The sequence below is a fragment of the Sminthopsis crassicaudata genome, chromosome 3 (genome assembly GCF_048593235.1).
Source record: "Sminthopsis crassicaudata isolate SCR6 chromosome 3, ASM4859323v1, whole genome shotgun sequence".
NCBI lineage: Eukaryota > Metazoa > Chordata > Mammalia > Dasyuromorphia > Dasyuridae > Sminthopsis > Sminthopsis crassicaudata.
In genome coordinates this window covers 225313936-225339658 of record NC_133619.1, presented here as the reverse complement: position 1 = coordinate 225339658, position 25723 = coordinate 225313936, and the positions used below count along the sequence as shown (strand labels likewise).

Sequence of the window (25723 nt, the reverse complement as noted above, 5' to 3'; positions counted from 1 at the left end):
TAAGACTTTTCAGCTTCCATAGGATATGGAGAAGTTTGTATAACAAAGGAGTTTCTCCAGAGACTATAAGTTTGTATAAGAAAGGAAATTTTTCTCTAGAGGATGAAAGGTTTTGTTGGTCATTTATATACTGGTCTGTCTGCTTTTCTCCCTCATCATCTTCTCCCCCCTCAGACAATAAGCACAAATTCTTTTGGGAAAGGGTCGTTGATCTTAATCTAGCTGCTTCCTGCTGGAAATGGGCATAGAAGGGGAGGTGCTTGGAGAGGAGAATAGAGATCTGAAAGCTGCAACCAAGTATTCAGTGGATGTGAAGTTTGTACATCAGTTGTCTCAGGATCCCCTGGTCATAAGAGAAGCTGGAAGTTGGCAGCTCGGAGCCTAGAGGAAATAAATCTCACAAGCAATCTGAAAATGCAGGGAGCAAATATAAGCAGTATAGGAACCAGTAGGGTCCATATCCATGAACTTCATCCAAAGGAGGACTGGGTGGGGTGTGAAAAGCTGCTCAATTTTCTTTGAGTTGTTAATGTACACACAGCAAGAGATGTTGACTAGAGCACAGACACCTCCGCTTTTCAAGAGGTTATGCAGAAACTTTAAGGAAGGAATCCTAAAAAGGAAGGCTCCAACCCAGTTAGTGAATGTATCAACAAATACCAGAAGCAGTTTAAAACCTCTACAAGGGGGCCTATGTGTGAAGTCTAGTTGCCAATCCTCACCAGAGTATGTGCCTTTCCTCTGGACTGGCTTCAGCAGAGGTGGGGGCTTAACAGTTCCTTCAGGTTTACCTGGGCACAGATTGAGCAAGCCCGGCCCACCTGTTTGATTGTTTCTCCCAGCTTGTGGCCAGTGAAAATGTGCTTCGTTTAAAACCAAGCAAAGGGGGAAAGAGTATAATCCTGTTCTTTTGCATGAGCTGTTTCCTGCGAGCTATAGGGAGGAATAAAAGACTCAGGCACCTGGGGAATTAAAGAAGCTATCAGTGATGAAAGAGAAGCAGCTCTCGAAGCTAAATCTGCCAGCCTGTTTCCCTTAGCCTGAGGTGAATCTTCCTTCTGGTGTCCCTTACAAAATATGACTGAGACTTCCCTAGGTTCACAGATATCTTGCAATAGATGCAGAATTCTTTTCAGCTGAGAAGGACAAAGCATCAGAGTATTCCCAGAGTCCAGCTCTGGGGGCAAGTCAGGAGGGTACTGCTGGGGGCTGTAAGGGGGGGCAGACGCTCCTCACACCCCCAAAGGAATAGAAAAGAGAGAGTCCTTCAGGGGATTTAGTGTCCATCCCCAGCTCCCCCTCAATAAACTTAACCAGAAACATCGTGCAAGTTAGCTGCAGTTTAGGATCCCGGGAGAGGCCCCTGAAGGCCTGCACATAAGTAACTTCTGTCCATTTGCCTTGTTCCTGCAAAATAAGTTTAATTCCCTAATAGTAGTGAAATTGATTGAGACATTAATTGGCCATGCCTCATGGTTGTCTAACTTATATTGAGGCCAAACAGCATTACAAAAGTGAATAAGTCTTTTCAATTTTAAATCTTTGAGGCCAAATTTGTCCCTGTTTTTCAAGAGACAGCCCAATGGTGAATCTTTAGGGATGGAGGAGAAGAGCTGACCCATTTTTGCCACCACACAAGCTCGAAAACTTCCCAATTCTATAGGTCGACCTTTAGCAGATGTCTCTGTAAGGTCCAACAAACACTCCATTTAATAAGAGGGCTATTTGTCAATATACAGGAATTCGTTTGCACCCAGCATCCCGAGCCAAATGATCCTCAGAGCTACTTAGCTCCCAACAGTTCTGGCCACAATTCCCAGGAATTTAGAACTGTCCCCTGCTATAGAAGGGAGATATTTCCAGCTTACCTCCGTTAAAAAAACAAAACAAAACAAAATAAAAAAAACCTCAAGGGCTACCAAATGAAGAGGGTGTGATACTGGGCAAGGATGGGTCTGCAATTTCTTTCTCTTTCTGTCTGTCTCCTCCTCCTTCCAAAGTGCCAAAGCCAGATTCATGGTGAAAGAGTTCACCTACTCAAATCTGTGACAAGAAAGTCTTTATTGATTAGGAAAAGAACACCAAGATGTCTTGGCGGGCAATATGTTTCCAGAGAGAAATCGTATTGCAAGGAAGCATAGCTTGAGATCTTTATTTTATACACAACAGGATAATAAAACAGGATTTGTATCTGATAAGACTTTTCAGCTTCCATGGGATATGGAGAAGTTTGTATAACAAAGGAGTTTCTCCAGAGACTATAAGTTTGTATAAGAAAGGAAATTTTTCTTTAGAGGATGTAAGGTCATTTACATACTGGTCTGTCTGCTTTTCTCCCTCATCAAAATATATCATAGCCAGCAAAATTATCTATAATATTAAATGAAAAAAAAAAGAACAGTGTCAAATGCTGAGGAGAAGATTGTGGTCAACAGTGTCAAATGCTCTAGAGGTTAGGATGGATGAAGACTGGATGTGGCAGGAATGATATTCATTAGTGACTTTGGATAGTGCAATTTCAATAGAGTTGTTGGGTCAGAAACTAGATTGGTGGCAAATTAGTATGGGTGAAACCATTCCAGCTAAGAGTGTTCCTTGACTATTCTTCAATTCTTTTGTCTGCTTTAGCTTTTTTACTCTATTTTATTGTCAGTCTTACAATAGCAATAAATAAGGAAGAATTTGATATAACTTTAGTACACACACACACACACACTTTATGGGCTAGAACTCTGAACTTGAAACAAAGGATTCTTACAAGATACTAAGTCAGTGGAATTGATAAAGACAATGGTTATCTCATTTAGCATGGTTCAGCATGATTGATCTAATTCTAGAACAAGAGAAGGCCAGAGAAGACAAGCACACTAGAAACTCTCGGAGGCTGAGATGCATTCATTCCATCATCCACCTTTGTGGTGGCTGGAGGCTGAAGCACAAGCCCTTGGACTATTCATTTCTATCTTCATCAGCACTGTGCTGGCAGGGCTGTCCTCCTACACTTCCTCCACTGAAACCAAGACTCGGAAGGCCTCCAAGAAAGCTAGCCGAAGCCCCAAGAAAAGAGACAAGACTTTGAAGGAGACAATAAAGGATTTGGACTTTAGCACCTGGCTGTACTTGGGGTGATTACTGAACTGAAATGAAGGCTGCTCCCAGAGACCTCTAGGAAACTGAACCAAAGAGAAAATCTCACACACACACACACACACACACACACACACACACACACACACACACACACACACACACACTGCTGTTAAAATCCTTCCTCCCTTTTTAGGTCAGTAACATGTCATGTCTAATAAAACCTCTTAGCCTTCCAAGCAACTCTTTAAGATGGTAAGTTGTAGACAAAATGTTTACTTGAATTGATAGAAGTTTTTTTCACCTGACAAATGTCCAATCCCTCTTCATTAACTGGTGTGGTCTTTTAAAAAATTCACTACCAACTTACATTTTAATCTCAATATCATTGTGTTGGTTTAGAAAAAGCCATGATTCAATGTGAAAATAATCCAGTATTTTCAAGAATTCCAGAAAATATTTCTGTAATACTTTAATTTTAATAAACTCCAATACTTTGAGAAACTTCTATCACATGAAGAGTGATAGCCCAACACAGACTATTAACTAATTGCTTTGACTTTAGTATTTCCATTTGTTTATTTGACTTAATGGTTCCAAGTAGCAATTATTTCTAATGTAATTTATTTTGCAGTGAGGGCCGAGGAAAGTTGACGGTATTTTCAGTTAAAGCTATGTTAGCAACCATGTGTGGTGGGAAAATGCTGGACAAATTAAGATGTAAGTATTTTCTTCTTATTTCGGAAATTATTTTATCAGTCTAACCTTTATACAGTCTGCAGTTAATTTTTAATATGTTTGAGCTGACACATTGTATTTCTTCTGTTCTTTGTTCCTAGGTAGCCACTCGTGTCAAATGAACTTGTAATGTTGACTACTGTTCAGATGAAACATTTCTGACCGATTGGTTTAATTCATTTTCTATCAACAGTCTTTCATTTTTTAGAGTCAGAGTCAGTAGGATGACATTTATTTTGTTGCCCTCTCCTTAATATGTTGTATATACCAAAAGCTTTATAGAACAATAGGAAAGTATTGATCTCTTTTATTTGGAGTAGAAGCTTGAGTTTCTTTTTTTGTTGTTGTTTATTTCCCCATTGTTTATCCAAGACTATTATATTTTAGCTATTTATTAATGCTCTATATCTTAGCCACATAAGGTCTGATGATCTGTTTAGTTTTAGTTTTTTAAAATTATTGTTTCTTTTCTCTGTGGTAACTTTCTTTTGACCATTTCATTATTTCTTAAGCCCTTTCAGAAGAGTTTAGGAGAAAACAGGAAATGAGATATAAATCTAATTTTACTTCTTTTTTTTCTGAGAGATTTCATAAGTGAGGGTGAAACACTTGATTTACAGGATAATATGATGTTAGGTGTGAATCTCAATTGTCTATATCTTGTATTTTATCATGGTAGTGAGTGTTGCCTGCATTTGTGTTTTAATGAGTTGTTGATCTCTAGGATCATCTCAATTAATTGAGAATAAAAAAAGGTAAGAACAACATTACCCTTAACCACAAAAGGTTGAAAGCATTTCATGATAAAGAAATAATTCAATCTCCCCTTTTTGGTGATTTATAAGATAGTACCCACAGATATTGTGTTTGAGAGTTGGAAATCATTTTGTAACTTCTCATGCCAAACTGTAGTAATAGAGAGAAATATAAAATGAGATAAATTTTTGCTGGATTTGAGGAGAAAAAGAAACTAAGTTGAGGTTTTTGTGGAAGTGATTGAAAAATGTAATTTTCAGACTGCCAAAATTAATTAAGAATAGAAAAACCCCTGAGAAATGTGGAATTAGTTGTATACCATACATGATCAATTAATCATTCATTATTAAAGGCTCACTGTCTTCTAAGCAATTGGAAGCAACAATAGCTATCTCAGCCTTGGGGTGGGGGGAATAGGTTGGTTTAATGTATATGGAAATGCAATGATTTTTGTGAATGATAATATTCTACTACATTTAAATAATGCAAGATTGACAATCATGGTGAATGAGGTACCATAATTACTCTAATTTCTTCTTGTTACTGTCAGTTTGGAGAAAATGTGTTTTTATGTTCAAATTGTTGTGCTTATATGTACTGAGTTTATATGGGTGTCTCTGAAACTCAAATGATGACAGTTTTCTTTAAATGGTCTCTAAAGTAAAATCTCAAATGGAAGAGGAAAATTAGCTAAAAGGCAGATGAGTAAAACTCTACTGGGGGAGTTCTGTGATGTGCAAAGAGTCTAACCTCTTAGATTGCTTGCTTGAACACTATGCCAGTTAAATAAAAACAGTAATATGCTTTAGAATTTGTAAGGAGAATCAATATTATTGTTCTTTTTTCTAACAATAACTATTATGTTTCACATCTCCAGTGATATCAACAAATGACTTGACATATATTCAAATAATTGATAATTGAAATTTTTATTTGGAGGAACATAGAACATAAAATCATAGATTTAGAACTTAAAGTGACTCTAGAATCAAACTCCCTCATTTTGTAAATAGGGAAACAGGCATAGAATAAAACACATAGTTAAATGTCTGAGACAGCATTTGAACTTTGGTCTTTCTAAGTCCAAATCCAGCACTCTATTCATGATTCCATATTGCCTCTATGGAAAATGTTTTTTCTTCTCCCACCATTTCATAGCAATGCAGGTCCATTAACAGATATTGTTAATATTTTAGTATTTCTGATTACTCAAATATTTGCTTTTGACTGTAATAAGTCTAGGGGTTAGTTATAAGTAAATAAATGCAAATTGGCACAGAAAGCCAAACTTTGTGATATTTGTGATAATCCTAACTTTTCATTTAATATAAAGCAATACAAGAAGGAGTCACATTGATTTGAGGCACAATTCTATTGCGCTTTTTTTTTTTAAAGCTAATTGCTATAAGGGGTGTTGACTGATTGAATCCTCCAAAGTTAAGGGGATGAAGACTGACCAACTGTAGTTTCCACAGCAATACCTACAATTGCTAGAGTTACAAGCAATTCATTTGCAATTCCTTTTGTTATGTTTTGCTTGAGGAAGAAACATATTTTAGGGCTTGTTTCTTTTTTTTTTTTTCTTAAAATGTATTTTTTAAAAAGACAAAAGCCTATTATGTGAAACATATTGGATGGAATATTTTCTAAACTATATACATCCACCTCTGACTTCCTAAATGGAACATTTATTAAGTACTTAACTTCCTCAAGGATTATACATGGAGACTAAATGCCTCCAGAGTTATGCTTTTTAAAAAATATATACCCACAGATTCTAAAAAAGGCAAGGTAATAGGAAGGAGAAAAAACTTATTACTTGGAATGATTAGTAAAGGTTTCACAGATTAGGTGGCATCTCAACTGATTTTTTAAGGATTCTGAGAGGCAGAGATGAAAAAGGGAGTAAATTCCAGGCATGCAAGCTAGCTTTTAAGTCTCTTCATATTTCTTTAACTCCCATTTCTTTTCTAGCACTCTTTTATATATTATCTTTCTCCTTTACAATGTAAGATCCTGGAGACAAATACTGTCTTGCTTGCTTGTATTTGTGTTTGTCTGCCCATCACTTTTTCCTGCCTTCTTGCCTGCCTGTCTCCTTCTGGCCTTGCCTTGCTAAGAGAACATTCAGTAGGCAGTTGATACTACAAGACTAAAATTCAGGAAAGAATGCAAGTATAAACATTCATTAAGGTCTTAGGTGCTTAGCATGGTACTGAACTCTTATGATACAAATAAAAATCTAATACAGTTCCTACTCTTGAAGAGCTGACATTTTAATAGGGGAGATGGCACAAATAGGAGATTTTCAGCTGCAAGTTAGTTGGAAAGATTCTCTGGTTCTTAGGGTGTTGTAGGGTGTTGTAACAGATGCATTATTATCTTCTGTTATTGCCACTGTTAGAACTATAACTCTTTGATGTTGAACCTTTTGACAATGCTGAGAACTTTTCTGGGTCTTCATTTGCTATGTCTATTATGAAGGAAGGGGCTGTAGTACTTGTTAAGTATGTAGTTGAAGTAGCATTTTAACAAGGGTACATTCCCTGGATGATAATTTTAGAAACTATACTGGAAGTATAGGTGGGTAGTCTGTGAAGATGGGTCTAGAAGAGACGCTTCTATTCCAGGGTTCTTGAGCTCAGGGTCTTAAACTCTTTCCAAAATAATTTGAAGGGAGAGTACTTGTCAAGATCGTAGTAATGATTTTATGTACCTGTTGCTCCCTTCTATACTTCCTCAGTTAGATAAGTAAGCTAGTTTATCTTCCCTTTGGGTAGCAGATAGTGCGAATTCCTTCAGTGATTTTCATCATGAGAGTAGGAACACTATAGCCAGGGATTGGTAAGGTGTAAATGATAAGGCAAAGATGAAAATGATTCAAAGGTAGCGCAAAGTATATAGCTGAACTCTGAGGTCAAGACTGTAAAGAGAAAAATGTGAAGCTAGAGCTGGAGTATAGACTGTGAATGCAGAAAATTAAATAGATTAAAGGTTGGAATCCATATAAAGACAAGTTTAGAAGGAATGATCCAAAAGGAGAGATTAAAAAAATTGGAAAGTATGATGAAATAGTTTAAAATCATGGAATTGGTGTGTCTATTAGAAGGACTATTCCTTTTATGATTGTTGAGGGAGATGATAGAACTGGCAAGCCAGAATACTTGAGTAGTAGCTTGCATGAGCAAGGAATATACCAACCAACTCATTTTTTTGGCTCTCTTCATCAGGAGACATGAGTCATGAAACAAAGAGCAATCAGCAGTGTAGAAGATGACCAGGAATGTCTTGAGTGAGTGCCACTCAAGTTTGAGTGAGTGCAGAAAGACATAGTGTGTGAAAGTAAGAGAAATAGGATGAAATAAAATTAAATCATAAAGTGAAGGTTCTAGAGGACAGCTAAGTGGTACAATGAATAGAACACTGGACGTGGAATCAGAAAGGCTCATCTTTATGAGTTCAGATCTCACTGGCCTGGGGTACTTAATAGCTGTGTAATCCTGGGCAAGTCCGTTAATTCTGTTTGTCTTAGTTCCTCATCTGTAAAATGAGCTGAAGAAGAAAATGGCAAATAACTCTAGTATCTTTGTCAAGAAAACCACAAATGGCATTAAAAGTCTGACATCAGTCAACAACTGAGGTTCTAGAAGAAAATGTAAGGAAATAGCAGAAGGAGGTAGACAGTGAAAATACAGAGAGGTAGTAGCAAGAGTATAATGCTTCAGCATATAGCACTTTGGACCTCTGGAGCTCAAAGAGCAGGAAGTAGAAATTTGCTGGCCATGTACTAGGAAAAACCATCCTCCCTGGTTCTGTGTGATAAGATTAAAATGGCAAAAATGTGAGGAAATTGGCATTAATATCTGTGGTTCTTCTAATTCTAAAGAGTGGGTATGGAGCTGGGGGTGGGGAGTGTGGATGTCCAGTGCTTCATGCTAGAAGTCTAAATCAACAATACATGGTGATTCAATTCTTGGAACTGAGACTGAACATGTGGAAGATATCAGCTCCTTAGATTCATCTAGTCTAGAATACAAGGCATAAGACACGCTCTGTATGTATTCCATATACATATGTATTTGGCTCCCCTTAGCAGGGCAAATAAAGATATGAAAAAGGAAAGATAAGAAGATATTGGGGCAGTTAGGTGGCATAGTAGATAGAGCACCAACCCTACTACAGTCAGGAAGACCTGAGTTCAAATGTGACCTCAGACACTTAACACTTCCTGATTGTGTCACCCTGGGCAAGTCACTTACTCCCAATAGCCTCAGCCAAAAAAAACAAACAAACAAAAAAAAACTATTGAATAGCCTTTTAAGAATTATTTGTGTTAAAACTAAACGAGATTTAAGTAAGGAGGTTCTCTTTTGAGTAAGTGAACTTTATGGCCTCTACATATCCAGTGGCTTATATTTTGGTTCTTTCCTTCTTGGCTTTTGAGAATTTTGCAGATAATTTCAGATTGTCTTATAAATGAAATGTTAATGTATTAACAAGTAACAGAGGGTTATACTAAAGGATCATTCTTTGGTACTTTGATGATGTATTTTTCTCCTATCTTTTGCTCATATTTTCTATTTCCTTCATTTTTCAAATCATTGATTCTGTTCTAGGTAATATTTATCTTTAATTTTCTTTTGCCTTCAGATTTATATTCACTGTGCCTACTTGTTCCGTTTTTTCCATCTTCCCAATTTGACCTTTTCTGATCACATTTTTACCTCTCATTTTTCTATTCTTTCTTTTTAAAAAATTTATTCTTTCTATACTTGACTATATAATTTCCTTTAGTATTAGATAACATCTCTGATTGTTGTGAAAGACTTGAGGTAATTTATAATTAGATTTTTTTTTAGAACTCATCTAAGTTCTCAGCCCTCACATTTTATAGTGACTTGATGCCAGTTATATGGAAGTGATGACAAAACAATTTGGCAAACTTAGGAATCTCTGTTTCTTTTGTTCATATGTGTATATATGTACACATGTATATATATATAAGTATATATTTATATATGTACACATACATACTAAATTCTGAGGGAACATAGAACTCTATATACTTAAAATTATTAACAAAATCTAAAAATTTTTTTAGCATAGAGACTAAACTGAGAATATTAAAAACTTCAAAGCCAATTTATGATAATTAACTACCTAACAAAATAAGATTATTTACTTAAATGTAAATGCAAAGATGTAATTATTTACTTCTTTACTACTGGATTCTGAAATATGATCCTTTAAGATGTGTTTAATCAGTCTGGGACTTAAATCTCCATTGCTACTTCCCATCAGAATGTGACAGGAAGCAGCTTAAGACCAGATTTGAAATCTGGAGATGTGAGACAGCCTTCATTTCTTTACTTCCCATCAGTAGAGCTTGGGTAATTCCTTTAATTTCTTCTACTTTTCTACTTTGTAAAATCTGAGGATTAGACTAGATTGGGGTTCTTTATCTGGGGTCCATGGATCCACAAGATAGACAGATTTATTTTGGGAGGAGGTTAGGAACTTGAGTGGAAAAAATACATCTCTATTCTAATTTATTTTATTTGTAATTCTTTTTATATATTTAAAAAGTCTTCTGAGAAGGAGTTCATGACACAAAAAAGATTAAGAATCCCTGGATTAGATCCTAGAAATCCCTTTTAAATATGAAATTTAATGGTTTACATCATACGACAATGATAATTACCAGCATTAAATTATTTACCTGTTTAATATCAGTTTGGATGATGTTTAGAGGCATATTTGTTTTAAAATAAAATCACTATATTTCTTTTCATTTAGTTATTTGCATCCTTTCCATGATTCTCAGAATCTTTTTTTGTTTTGTATAGCTTCTGTTAAGATCACCTTTATTATATATATATATGCATATATATATACATATACCCATTTACATTAAAAATATGACAAATAAAAAAAAGAACCTAGTAAAAACTGTAGAAATGACTTTTTGAAAGTTAAATGGTTAAGAAATACATAAATATTACAATAAAAATGGTGGTATCCTTGGCTTCAGGCTCTTGCTGAGCCTTTTCCTTGATTCCCACCTGAGAAAGATTATTAGGTACATAGGATTAAGAGAGGGTGGGATGGTGTTCAAGATTGTGGACAAGCCCTTCTCTGCTCACAGAACTACTACTCTACCAGAAAATATACAAACATTCCTTGGAATTGAACTAAAGTAGGCATCTGAAGTGAGCAGTACCTGTGCTTGTACTTCTGCTCGTCTACCTTTGTCTTCACTCTTCTTTGGTATAATTCTAGCAGTCATTTAATGTACTTATAGAGTAGATAGAGTTGTGCTTTGTTCTTTTTTATTTGATTTTTAAATTTTTTATCATTTTAAAAAATCTTATGTAAATCTCTTTGCAGAGGCGTTAATGAGATGTCTTCACTTATTTCTTCCTTTGGGACAAAGCCTGTTCTTTATAATTCCAAAACATTCATTGCCTTCCTCCCTCCCTCTCTTCCTTCCTTCCTTCTAGTTCTTTCCATCACTAGTTGTAGTTACTATGTATAAAATTTTTCTAGTTCTGCTTACTTAACTTTGTATCAGTTCATATGTCTTTCTATATTTCTTTATATTCATTATAGTTGTTATTTCTTACAGCACAATAATACTGATTACATTATATTTTGTTTAGCCATTTCCCATTTGATAGGCAAAAGAGATACAAATTTAAAAATTATTCATCATCTTACATTCGTGAAGTTAACTAGAATAATTAAAGCAATTAAATTCAATGCTGGCAAGAAAAGCTGATATGATTGTTCATTGCTAGTTTAACTCTAAATTGTAAAAAATCTTTTTGGACAATAAAACAGTAAAAATTACAAAAATGATCATACTCAACTTATTAATTCCATTTTGAAAAATATGCCCTTAAAGTGTTAAGGAAGCAACATAAATGTTCAACTGTAGGTGAATGGTTATATGTTATAATGCAATACAATAATATAGCCAAAATCAATAAAAATGAGGGGAAAATCTAAAATGATTTTTATTAAATAATACAAAGCTTTAAAAAAGTTGAAATACAAAAATTCAGGTCATAATAACTATAATCATAGATATAAGAGAAAAAGTTCTAGAGATTAATGGGCAAAAAATATTCATGGAGACTTAGGAGTTACTGAAAAATTAGGAGGATGTGTTAGGCTTCAGTTAACTTAAATGTAAATAGTTGCCAAATCTTCTGCGTTGGTATGTTGATGTGCAGTCTTAATTTTTAAGGAAACATTTATTTTTAAACTATTTATTCACACATATAGATTATCCTATACTTAAGGTCACCTTCTAAAAAGAAATTAAAAAATTTTTTTATACATTATGTTCTCTCTATTAGAGCATCCTCTTTTCATGTTTTATGTGATTATTTTATACTAATGCCATATTAGAGTTTTTCATATAATTATAGGAAATATGTCAACACAAACTATTTTTTATTACAAAAGTAAATTCCCTTTAGTTTTTTGTTTGTTTGTTTTTGAGGCTGGGGTTAAGTGACTTGCCCAGGGTCACACAGCTAGGAAGTGTTAAGTGTCTGAGACCAGATTTGAACTTTTGTCCTCTTGAATTCAAGGCTGGTGCTCTATCCACTGCGCCACCTAGCTGCCCCTCCTTTAGTTTTTTTTAAGACAATATAAGAAAATTCTCAGTGACCCCAATCACTGTATTAAGCATCACTTTTATCCTTTCACAACAGCTGCTATTCTGAAGCTAAGAGAAGAAGGAGTGAATACAGGGAAACAAAACAGAATGGCAAACCAATAAATGGAATAGATAAAACTGAGAAAACAAAGAGAACTCAGTTTTAACCAAGAAAAATTAAAACAAACCCAAAAAGCTGGTGAGAAAATTGATATTGTATATGATATTGATCTAAAGTGAAGACAAGAGGTATAAAATTATACGTTGTTATCTCTTCTGCATGGGGATGGTGGTAAAGATGCATTGTTTTACCTCCCTCTTTCCCACCCCAGTTTGGAAAATCCACATAAAATGTTTTGACTCCCCTCATATCAGAGAAGAAGTATGAATATTTTCTTTTTCTTTTATGGAATGTTTTCAGTATCTTACTGTAAAATTTGGATATATTTATAGTATTAGAACATAAAATGTTATATAATACTATACATGTATTTTATACATTTCTGAGTTTCTAAAACTTTGTCATCTGCTGGCTTTCATACTATATCTATAGTTTCTGTAGAACTAACCCCCCCCCCCCCCCGCAAATTCCCATTTAATTTCTTATGCTGATCTATGATATATCAGAACCATGATGGACAAAGCTACGATATGAAAGGGATAACAGCATATTAATCAACAGCTATTTACCTAGCATTGAGGAATATACCATCCAGTTAGGAATATAAAACTGACCACTCCCTATTCCCTGCCCCTCTTCCCCCCCCATTGTAAAAACTTTTTCTTGTCTTTTTTATGGCAAATAATTTATATCATTCCCATCTCTCCCTTTCTCTCAATATGTTTCTTTCTCACTCCTTTATTTTATTTTATTTGCTAGATATTATTCTTATTCAACTCACATCTGTCCTCTGTCTATGCATACTCCTTTTAACTGCCCCAATAATGAGGAAGTTCTTATGAATTACCAGTATCCTCTTCCCATATAGGAATATAAATAGCTAACAAACAATATATTGTAGGAATGTAAACAGATAAATCTTATTAAGCCCTTATGATTTCTCTTTCCCGATTACCTTTTTATGTTTCTCTTGAATCCTATATTTAAAAATCAAATTTTTTATTCAGTCTTTCATTATAAGTGCTTGAAAGTCCTGTTTCATTGAATGACAGCTTTTTCCCCTGAAGAATTATACTCAATTTTGCTGGGTATGCTATTCTTGGTTGTAATCCTAGCTCCATTGCTTTCTGAAATATAATATTCCAAACCCTCCAATACTTTAATGTAGAAGCTGCTATATCTTGTGTTATCCTGACTGTGGCTCCACCATAATTGGATTGTTTCTTTCTAGATGCTTATAATATTTTCTCTTTGATCTGGGAATTTGACAATCATATTCCTGAGAATTTTCATCTTGGGATCTCTTTCAGGAAGTCATTGGTAGAGTCTTTCAATTTTTATTTTACCCTCTGGATCTAGGATATCAGAGCAATTTTCCTTGATAATGTCTTGAAAGATGATGTCCGGGATCCTTTTTTAATCATATATCTTTCAGGTAGACCAAAAATATATAACTTATCTCTCCTGGATCTATTTTCTAGGTAAGGGTTTTTTTTTTTTTTTTCCCCAATTAGATATTTCACATTTCCCCCCTGTTTTTTCCCCATTCTTTTGATTTTGTTTTATTGCATATTAATTAGCTTCTATTTGCTCAGTTCTAATTTTTAAGGAATTATTTTTCTCAGTGAGCTTTTGTACCTCCTTTCACATTTGGTCAATTTTGCTTTTAAGGAATTCTTGTCTTCGTTAGATTTTTGTTTTTCCTTTTGCATCACTCTCTTTTCTCATCCCAATTTTTCCTCTACCTCTTTTACTTGGTTTTCAAAATTCTTTTTGAGTACTTCTATGTCCTGAGACCAATTCTTATCTTTCTTGGAGGCTTTGGATGCAGGAGTTTTGACTTTGTTATCACCTTCTTAGTGTATATTTTGATTTTCCTTGTCAACAGAGTAGGTTTTTGTGGTCAGAATCTTTTTCTGTTGTTTGCTTATTTCCCCAGCCTATTCTTTGGCTTTTAACTCTTTGTTAAAGTAGGACTCTGTTTCCAGGGTGTAGGGTGTAATGTCCCAAGTTTCAGGGGTTGTGTACAACTGTTTTCAGAGGTCCTTCTAGAGGACCTCTACTGTGAGCCAGTATTGCTACCCAGATGTGAGTGTAGGCAAAAACAACAGAGTCCTGTCATAGTGCCAGTAAAGAGCTCCCAGAAAACTCCCTCTGACTATCTGTTCTGGAACTTGTGAGATCTCTGAAAACTGTTAATGTTGTTACTGGGTCACTGTTGCTGCCGTGGTTGCTGCCATTGCCCCAGTGTCTGCTGCTACTAGCACTATTGCAGCCTCCACATTTCAGTGACTTCCAAAGCCATTTCCTAGGTTGGGACTCACATCCTAGTACACCAGACTTTTCCTGATGAATTGTCTTTGGCCTCTATGGATGAATAGATCTGGAGATCACTGACACCACTGCCAATTTAGAGGCCCCACAGGCCTGTTCCTGGTTTCCTGGGGCTGGGACTCTGCTAGTGTAACCTATACTGTGATTATACTCCAAAACTACTCCAATGCCATAGATCCTTGAGCTTCCAAGATACCTTTGGCTGGAAAATTGTTCCATTTCACTTTTTTGTGTGTTCTTATCCTCTAAAATTTGTTTAGATTCATTATTTAAAGATATTTGGAGAGGCTTAGGGGAGAACTCAGACAAGTCCCTACCTTTTCTCCCCCATCTTGGCTTTTACTGATCTGGTCAGTTATGTTTTCCTAATATAGAAGCTTTCCTGGTATAAATTTCTTCTGGTCATAGTGTATGATCTTTGTGATATATTGCTATAACCTCCTAACTAGAATTTCATTTAAAATGTTTATATTATGTTCATTAGGAAATTTAGCTTACATTTTTTTCCTGTATTTTTGTTCTCCTTCAATTTAATTCCTCAAAGAGAGGGAAACAGACTTTTTTTAAGTTTTGCTTTTTATTTCTTTCTCACTTTCTTAGACAAAATTTCAAGAATAAGAAAATTCAATTAAAAATCTAGAGTATGAACAGATAAATCAGATAAGATCCTAAAGTTAGACATGAACATCAATGTGAACACCAAAGTTTTTCCACAAATCACAAATCTCTTTAAAAACAATTGCAAAGGAATATATGATGAAACATCATTTTATGAATTTTCAAGAAATAATGAAACTGCAGCAAAATGTTTAGAATCAAGAGAGAAGTCAACATTTTTATAGAAGTCAGAAGGAATTTAGTTAAGATAGAATTTATAGACTTCAGATAGAATTTATGCTCTCCATAACAAATTGACAGAATAGGCCAGGGCTTCTTAAACTTTTTCTGTTAATAACCCTCTTTTACCTAAGAAACTTTTACATAACCCCATCTTGGATCTGAGCTGAGGTGTTTCTGGCAGCATTTGTGCATGCTTAGTGCAGAGTGCGTGTGTGTTGTGTGTTCAGAACCAAGAATGTAGTGAAAAAGTATGGTGCAATATGGGTAAGTGCTGCCAGAAACACCTTGGATTCATTACACATTTGATTTTTGAATTGATGATATTCAGAAACCTTTCACTCTTGCCAAATTTGTCACAATCCCATATGAGGTGAGGACCCACAGTTTAAGGAGCTTTGGAATAGTCAACCTAAATACATGGTTGTGAGTCATCAAAAGAGTGAAATAAAGTAACAGATTGGAAAAATAGATACACTGAATTGAGGTCGGGGTGGAAGAAGGGAAGCAAAATGCAAAACATTAAAAAAACCCCAAATCTTTACTCAAGTGAAACTCATTGATTTTGAAGACAGAATGTATGGGATACAATTTAAGGATCATTAAATTAAATCATAAAATTAAAAAACCTAAATGCCATAAGGTGAAATATAACACATGGAAACTGTGTAGAACTTTTGAATACAGAAGACAGAGTACCAATTGAAAAAATATACAGATTATTTTTAGGGGGGAAATACCTTATACCTCAAACTTTAAGACAGAGTGACTAAATCTAACGGTTCCAATTACAACAAATAAAGCAAGCAGTATTCGAATTACCTTCAAATATAAATGAATGGTAGTTCAGAATACAACCTAAAATGACATATCCTACAAATCTGAGTCTGATCATTAATGAAAAAGGCAGGCATTCAATAAAAAAAAACATTTAAAGCATTTCTAATAAAACAAAACAAAACAGATGTGCGTATATTATTTGACTTGCAAACATCTTGAGACACAAGAAAGTAACTAACTATAGACAAGAAAGGAATTAGAAATGAAACAAATTACCCCATTAGTAGAGAGTATTGAAAGAAAAATATCCAGAAAGATGAAGACACTTATTGGATTAAAAAAGAAAAGAAAACAACAATCATAGGCCTATCAAGAGATTTCTCTCTAAAAATACATAAGCCAATAGAGTCAGAAGTGACATGTAAAAAAAAGGGAGAAGTCATGGTAGAAGATCAGCTTTCAGACATAGATAAAATCCTACAATACCCTCTACAGGTAAATTCAGTGTATTGTGTGGGATTAAATTGCAGAATAGGAATATACATAAAGAGAAAGAGAAAGTAGAGAATAAAGGGAAATATATAATATACTCTGATCAAGTCCATTAGCAAAGAATGATAGAACAATTTCAAAAGTTTCTCAAAGATAATAGATAAAAATTATTACTAGGTTTCAATATTTTCATTCTTATTAAATGAGTTATAAACTCCTTTATTAGGATTTTTTTAACTTTGGGAATATCTTTCTTCCTCTTTTCCTTTTTTTGTTCTTATAACTTTTTCATGTTTACTAAGCCCCTTTTAAAGAGTAGATATGAATGAATGTTGAAAACCATCTTTACATGTATTTGAAACAAAATTTTAAATAGTAGTTATTAATTTTTCATGTATTTTTTACTTTATGTTGATTAGCATGATGTGCATTTTATCCCAATTTATTCTTTTATAGTTAAAAAGGTTTCTAGATATCAAACCTGTATATTAACACTTAAATCTTAAGATAAGGTAATAACAGACTTCAGATAAGTTATTATTTTCATAAATAATTTATTCTGTCATTTTGGATGTTCTTTTCTCTTTCATGCTGTCATTTGTTGAGAAATTCTTCTATATTTTATTTGCCTTTGAAGTGAATTCTATGTGTAAATAATATAGTCATGCTACATGGTATATAAATTTATAGTCAAGTCCCATGTACATATTTACAAAATATTATATATTTTATATAACTTTGATGCTTTTTCTCTAATTTATATTTTTCTTTGATTTTATTTATTACCAAATAATATTTTCTTATATTTTATGTATATATTTTATGACTATATATCTTTGGGATTAAGTTTAGGGTTTTTCCTTTCTGGTGTCTTGTGTATTTTCTGCCTGTAAAATGTTCACTAAGGCAAAATGTTCTTTAGTTTCTTATGTATTCTAGGTGTTGCAACTAGATGGCATGGTGGAGAGGATATTGTTGGAGTCAGGATGACTCCAGTTCAAATATGGCCTCAAGATTTTTACTAGCTGTGTGACTTTGGGCAAATCACTTTAATTCTTGTCTTCCTGTTTCTTCTGTAAAGATGAGGATAGTAATATCATGGACTCCCAAAGATGCTGGAAGAATAAAATGAGATAATATTTCTAAGGCACTTAAAAAATCTTAAAGCAATATATAGATGTTATCTATTATTAAATGCAAGTTGTTACTTTTTTTGAGGATCATCTGAAGTTCCTGTTAATCTTTTGTTTGTGCGTCTCTCATTATCTTACAAATTTATCATTTTGTTTTCTAAATCCATTAGTTACTTTAAAAATTCTATTACTAAGTGAATTTTTTCCCTTTAAGTAACACTTTTTCTAGTTGTAACTTTATTTCTTGTTTGTTTCAAAAATGCTTTGGAAGCTATTTTTGGTCCCTCAATATATTAACTATACACTTGTCATTTTTTCATTAGTACTTTATTTCTATTTAAATTTCTAAAGAGGTTCTTATACTTTGCAAGATGTCTTTATTAAGCTGAATGTTTTCTTTAATGTAGTATACAAAAGTTTTCAAATTGGTGGGAAGTTGGCCCCAATATTATATATTTTATATAACTTTGATGCTTTTTCTCTAATTTATATTTTTCTTTGATTTTATTTATTACCAAATAATATTTTCTTATATTTTATGTATATATTTTATGACTATATATCTTTGGGATTAAGTTTAGGGTTTTTCCTTTCTGGTGTCTTGTGTATTTTCTGCCTGTAAAATGTTCACTAAGGCAAAATGTTCTTTAGTTTCTTATGTATTCTAGGTGTTGCAACTAGATGGCATGGTGGAGAGGATATTGTTGGAGTCAGGATGACTCCAGTTCAAATATGGCCTCAAGATTTTTACTAGCTGTGTGACTTTGGGCAAATCACTTTAATTCTTGTCTTCCTGTTTCTTCTGTAAAGATGAGGATAGTAATATCATGGACTCCCAAAGATGCTGGAAGAATAAAATGAGATAATATTTCTAAGGCACTTAAAAAATCTTAAAGCAATATATAGATGTTATCTATTATTAAATGCAAGTTGTTACTTTTTTTGAGGATCATCTGAAGTTCCTGTTAATCTTTTGTTTGTGCGTCTCTCATTATCTTACAAATTTATCATTTTGTTTTCTAAATCCATTAGTTACTTTAAAAATTCTATTACTAAGTGAATTTTTTCCCTTTAAGTAACACTTTTTCTAGTTGTAACTTTATTTCTTGTTTGTTTCAAAAATGCTTTGGAAGCTATTTTTGGTCCCTCAATATATTAACTATACACTTGTCATTTTTTCATTAGTACTTTATTTCTATTTAAATTTCTAAAGAGGTTCTTATACTTTGCAAGATGTCTTTATTAAGCTGAATGTTTTCTTTAATGTAGTATACAAAAGTTTTCAAATTGGTGGGAAGTTGGCCCCATATGCACTCACGTAAATGGGATTTAAATTTCTAGAAAACAGGGTTAGACTGCATCTTAAGCTAAGCCTGTCTGTCTTCACCAATGCTTACAAAATATGAGACTGGACTTCTGGGAAGTATGATCTTCAGCCAGTTAACAAAAAGATTGTGATTGAGAAGCGGGGATATTCAGCAGTGTTAAGCTCATTGCTTTTTGATTTGGAGCAAATTGGGGCTATAGATTAGAGAGTTTCCTTAATTTTTTTTTTCTTGAGTTTAGTTAAAGTGGGCCAGGAATTTCTTAAGTTGTGATCAGTTCAGGGAAGATAAGAAATTTCTACTCAGGTCTGAATGTTCTATGAACATGGAAGGATTCCCATGGCTTTGTATTAATTCAAGGTGGCCTCTGGTTAGATCTTCCTTGCTCTGTTCTTTATGTTGATTCTAGACTTGTTCAAGTGCAGGAAAGAAGTTGGGAAAGGATTCTAGCAGCCACTATCCTTCTGATTCAGTAGTGAGAGATAGGGACAAGATGCAGAGGCCAAAGGAGGAAAGGACCAAATCCAGGTCAGTGCTGGTTCTGAGGCTCTGGAATCCTTAACTAAGTAGATCCCTAGATAGCAATTCTATTGATAATCCCAGTCCATCTGTTTGGTTTTTTTTTTTTTTTTTTTTTTTAATTTTTTTTGTGTATTTCTTTTCTTCCTGTTTCCCTTATATTCTCATTGGGATGGCCTTTCATGTTTGACAAAAGGATTTAGAAATAGCTGATTTCTCTGGTTTTCTTGTGTATAACTTATGATTTTGTCCATCTGTGATACAGAGGATTTACTGTTGGTATAAGTCTAATTCCTAAATTCCTATTCATTCAGTGAAGACATGGTTTCTAAATACGTGGTTATTCTTTTTCCTCCATTTCCTTACCCTAGCCCCATTGTTTCTGAGGATAATTCTATATTAATTTTAAGCAAGAAAGAATTAACTACTTGCCATCAGAAAGGTCTTTTTTTCCAAAGAGAGAGTAAAACAAATTTAGTAGAAAAATGTTATATTGACAACAGCAGCTACCCTTTCGTGGAAGTGGCAAAGGACAAGGGAAGGGAAGGGAAAAAACATTTATATAGCATCTATTATGGACCAATACTCTACTAAGCTTTTTCTTATAAATGTTATCTCATTTGATGCTGACAACAATCCTGTGAGTTGGGAGTATACCTCTTCACATTTTACAATCAAGGAAACTGAGGTAAACATAGATTAAGCAACTTGCCCAGGGTCACACAGTTAGTAATATTTGAGGCTTGATTTGAACTTGGGTCTTCATAATTTTGGCCTAGTACTCTATCCACTACACCATTAGGTGGTCTCTGTGTGGATCTTCATATTGTCCTTGAGATGGAAGGAATTTGAATTTAAAGCAATATGATATATAAAAAGTTCAAGAAACATAGTATTCATTTAATTAATTATGCTAGTGAGTAATTAATAAAAGGGGTCAGTGACCTTCTTGAATACCTGTAGAGGGTATTGTAGGATTTTATTTATGGTGTCTGAAAGCTGACTCTATTGACTTATGTATTTTTAGAGAGAAATCTCTTGATAGGCCTATGATTGTTACCCCCATCCAATTCTGAGTAGAAGATATCAGCTTATCTACTTGGATGGGTTCTGAACAAGATTGAAGAGAAAATTAAGCCAATCTCATTATTCACAAGATCCTTTAGATGTTGATTTGTTGTAGTAGAAAAGGAGGATATAGGAAAGGAAAAAAAGCACTAGGTTTTGCCAATAATTTGTTATTTAATAATCATTACAGTAGCCTTTTTATTTTTGATACATGCTGAACAGAAAATGGATATATACTCTTTCTACCTATTAAATGATACATGGCATATTTCTTTAGGCCCCAGTTTTCTCATCTGTATAATAAAAATGATCTGTAAGGGCCTTGAAGTTCTGGCATTTGTGAATCTTATCTCTGGTACACAGGTATCATTTCATTTGAACACCCTTCACCAACATATAGACTTTCATATGGCACTTTATTGGTATTCAAATGTATGTATTTTTTCATAAATTCAAAGGTAGAAGATCAAGATACAAAGATATAGCTGACTCATATAAGATTAAATTGTTAGGTTTCATTATTGGATGGTTGGGAAAAGGGTAAAGGTTTGAAACAGAGTGAGCCATTGGTTAAGTAATGGAAAGAAAGAATTAGAATAGATTATATCCTGGTATATAAGTCACAGTTATTTTATAGTACTTTCAAATTGATAACTGGTAGCAAGAGTTATGTAGTAGGTTAAAGAAGGATAATGTAATATGATATTAATATAATGTAACCTAATATGATAATACTTTTTTTATTCTGCTTTGTGCTTGTAGATATTTTCTCACAGATGTCAGATTCCAATGGCTTAATGATATTCAGTAAGTTTGACCAGTTTCTGAAGGAAGTTTTGAAGCTCCCTACAGCTGTTTTTGAAGGCCCTTCTTTTGGATACACAGAACATTCAGTAAGAACATGTTTTCCACAGCAGGTAAGTATAATTGATGTTATTTGATATTCTTAGCTCTTAAAATTATAAGGGATTTAATTCTTTTACTTCGGGGTAGATTTGATTACTCAGTTGCTTATGAAATAGCTTCTCTAGAAGAACTTAGAGATGGAGCTAGGTGGGATTAGGAGAATTGAAAAATAAAATTGGGGAAGGGGACCATTTTGTAATTAAAAACTTTGTGCATGGTTCTAAAAAAAATCATGAAACTTGAAACATTTTACATTATGATAGGTAATGGCCTTCACTCCCTCTAGAAGCAACTTCATAAAACAATTTAAGTTTTTAAATGGGTTGTAACACACTTTGGTAGAAGTTCCCTTTGCTGATGAAACCACAAATCTTTTGTCTACACATTTTATTGAAATATCTCATTTTTCTCTTTAAGATAAATTGTTCATATATACCACTAGACTTTTACTCAAAAGATCAACTTAACTAGTAGAAGATAGGAGATAATGACATTCAGTAGTTCATCTAAAAAGTTTTTTTTTTAAATGTTTTTTTTCTTATTTGTTTATTTATTTATTTTTTTAATTTATAATTTTTTTCACAGTATATATGCATGAGTAATTTTAAAAATAATATTATCCCTTGTATTCATTTTTCCAAATTATCCCCTCCCTCCCTCTACTCCCTCCCCTTGATGACAGGCAATCCCATACATTTTACATCTGTTATAATATAACCTAGATACAATATATGTGTGTAAATACCATTTTCTTGTTGCACGTTAAGTATTAGCTTCCGAAGGTATAAGTAACCTGGGTAGATAGACAGTAGTGCTAACAATTTACATTCACTTCCCAGTGTTCCTTCTCTGGGTGTAGTTGTTTCTGTCCATCTTTGATCAACTGGAAGTGAGTTGGATCTTCTTTATGTTGAAGATATCCACTTCCATCAGAATACATCTTCATACAGCATTGAAGTGTATAGTGATCTTCTGGTTCTATTCATTTCACTCAGCATCCATCTAAAAAGTTTTAATGAAATATAAATAAATTCAGTATCTATCAACAACTGATATAATTACCCAAAATAATCATTTTATCTTAGACTACATTGAGAGATATAGACAATCCTATTGTACTTGGTCCTTGTTGGATCAGTTTAGAGTATTGTGTTCTTGATACCATATTTTAAGGACATTAAAAACCTGGGAGGTATTGAGAGGATGATAACTAGCATGAGAAAAATTGCTGAGATCATGTTAATATAATTGTGGATATTTAACCTTAAAAAAAAAAAAAACTTGGGAAGGAATGAATAGCTTTCCTTGAATATTTGAAAGATTTTCATATAGAAGAGGGATTAGACTTCCTCCTGGTTTCAAATAGTACTACTAGAAGCAGTGTTTTTTTTCTTACAGAAAGACAGATTTTTAAATTTAATTTTATTTTTACTTATTTTTTAGAAAAACAGATTTTATAAGAAAAATACTTTTTTAAGAATTAGAACTTTCCAGAAATTGAATTGAAAAGAGTATGTTCAGTTAAGTGTACTTAGCCTTTCTTCTTTGCAAGTCACTGTGAGTTTTTCTTCACTAGATAGTTTTCTTTAAGTGAGGTCAGAATGGCCAATATACACATAAGTTATATGAGAAATTGCTATACAGGTTGAACTCTTTTTGAGATCCCTTTCAAGCTTGTTATTATGTGATACATAAGATATTGGTTAGATGACTATCATGTACAAGGTAGTTAAGTAAAAAGATTAAAATGATACTATCTCTGCTATCAAAGAGCTTATATTCCACTGTAGAAGGGGTATGAGATACAAAATGCTCAGATATAGGTATAATACTATATGTAGATATTTCAAGGGTTTTCATGGATGAGAAGGAGTAGCTATGTGTTCTGTTTGATGCTAGAGGGTACAAGGAGCAAAGGGTTAGAGATGCAGGGAGGCATATTTTTAGTCCATTTAAAGAGAAACTTTCTAACATTAGGATTTCCGATATGGTATGGGCTGTCTCAGGGCATATCTGGTTCCCTATTTGTAGAAGTTTTTAAACAAATGCTAAATATTTATTTGTTGGCTCTGTTATAGAGTGACCTCTTGCTCAGGTTACATATTTATTACATGGCCTCTGAAATTTCTTTCAATTCTAAGATGCTGGCTACTTCCTTAAATGATTACTTTGAAAGTTGTAGAATGGAACATTTTTGTGTACCTACAATACCAAACAGCTTGGTTCTGTTTCTACCTTTAGCAAGCAATAGGTAAAAGTAAATAACTTGGGGGCATGCCAGTTTGTATCTTCTTATTGCTGTCATTTTTCTTGGAATATACCTCATATTATTTGTGCCTATTGTGAGACACATTTCCTACAGCACATAACAATACTATCTGTCATGAGGCTAGGAACCTAGAAGACTTTTGTTCTCATTATCTTGCCTTCCTCAATAGACCTCTCCTTATCCACTAAAACCTTTTCAGTCTTCTTATACCTTGTTTCAGTGTATTCCTATGTTTCAGCCATCCTGGTCTATACTATTTTTCACATACAAAACTTTATTTAGATTTCATCATTTCTTTTTCTGGAGGTGTCTAAAGTCAGATTTGAGCTCATTTTCTTCTTTTCTTCTCCTTCCCCTCCTCCCCTTTCATTTTAAATTTTTTAAAAATATAGCACTGAAAAGATAGACTTAAAAATCCCATTGTGTTTTAAATGGAACTACTTGATTAGCCTTTAAAGCCATATCTCTCTGGATTTTATTAAAGGGCCAGTAACAGCCTCAACCCAAGCTTCTGTGATTCATCATTTAGATTTTGATGGCTTAGAATGAGTGTAAATAGCAGTTGTTTTCTGTTCTGACAAGAAATTCTAATGGCTTTGCCCTTACAGATTAATATCTTGGTGATGGCAATTGAGCCTTCTTTTGTTTCAACTCTTACCTGTCCCTTAGTCATAATGGGCATGTCCTCAGACAAATTGAGACTTTCAGAAATTCAGAAAGGTCAAAATTACCCACTTTATCCTGGGTCTCTTGTCCTTTGTTTTGCCACTGGACGCCTTAGTTTAGAAAAGGAGGAGAAATAGAAAAAGATAGCTATTAAACATGGTTGTATCAATTGAAGAATTTTTTTTTAAGGATAGTGAGAATATGGGCATGTTTTTAGGCAGCAAAGATGAATACAGGGAAAAAGAAGAAAGCAAAGAAAAAGTGGGTATGATATTGGGGACAATCTGTTGGAGAAAATGATAAGGAATAATATCAAGGGAATATGTAAATGGATTGGCTTTAGCAAGGAGCAAGGACATTTCTTCATCCAAGATAGTGGGATTAAACTGATTGTAGGGGAGGAAGATATCTGAATGATATGAGAGAAGGAAGAGAGGAAAAGGGTCCTTTCATTTAAAAGGCCTCAGAGTTTGTGTGTTATATTAAGCAAGGTTCATTAAAAAAAAAAAAAAAAGGTGAGTAGGAGTGTATTTCACTGGAAAGTTAGAGAGACTGCAAAGTAGATATGATAGATTGGCAGTAATATAGCTTGAGTTTTTTTTTTCCTTGAGTTTCTCTTATTTTCTTTGTCTTTTAAATCTATTCCCCTAGTACCTCCACAATTGTCACTTCTAATCTAGCACACAGCTTTTTTTTTTTAATTTAATTAATTATTTTCTCTCAGTTACATTTATTTACTATTATATAAAAATTGCTTTTTATTTTTTAAAATACATGCAAAGATAGTTTTCAACATTCACCCTTTTAAAATCTTGTGTTTCAAAATTTTCTCCCTCTCTCCCCTACATTTCTCTTCTCTACACAGCAAGCAATCCAATTAGGTTAAACATGTGCAATTCTTCTAAATGTATTTTCTCATTTATCATGATATAAAAAAGATCAGATAAAAAAGGAAAAAATGGGAAAGAAAAAACAACAAAAAAGGTGAAAATACTGTGTTGTGATCCACATTCAATCTCCAGTCTT

The 25723-nt window shown here is 33.6% G+C and overlaps 1 protein-coding gene across 23 annotated transcripts in view; it reads left to right on the top strand.

Moving 5' to 3' along the window:
- DTNB (dystrobrevin beta) overlaps positions 1-25723 on the top strand; it is a 366632-nt gene that overhangs the window by 101543 nt on the left and 239366 nt on the right. For all 23 annotated transcript variants that reach the window (XM_074300084.1, XM_074300076.1, XM_074300075.1 and 20 more), the window contains 2 exons: positions 3722-3807; positions 21619-21773. In XM_074300084.1, coding sequence (XP_074156185.1) covers positions 3722-3807; positions 21619-21773 — 241 coding nt within the window. The remainder of the gene's footprint in view (positions 1-3721; positions 3808-21618; positions 21774-25723) is intronic.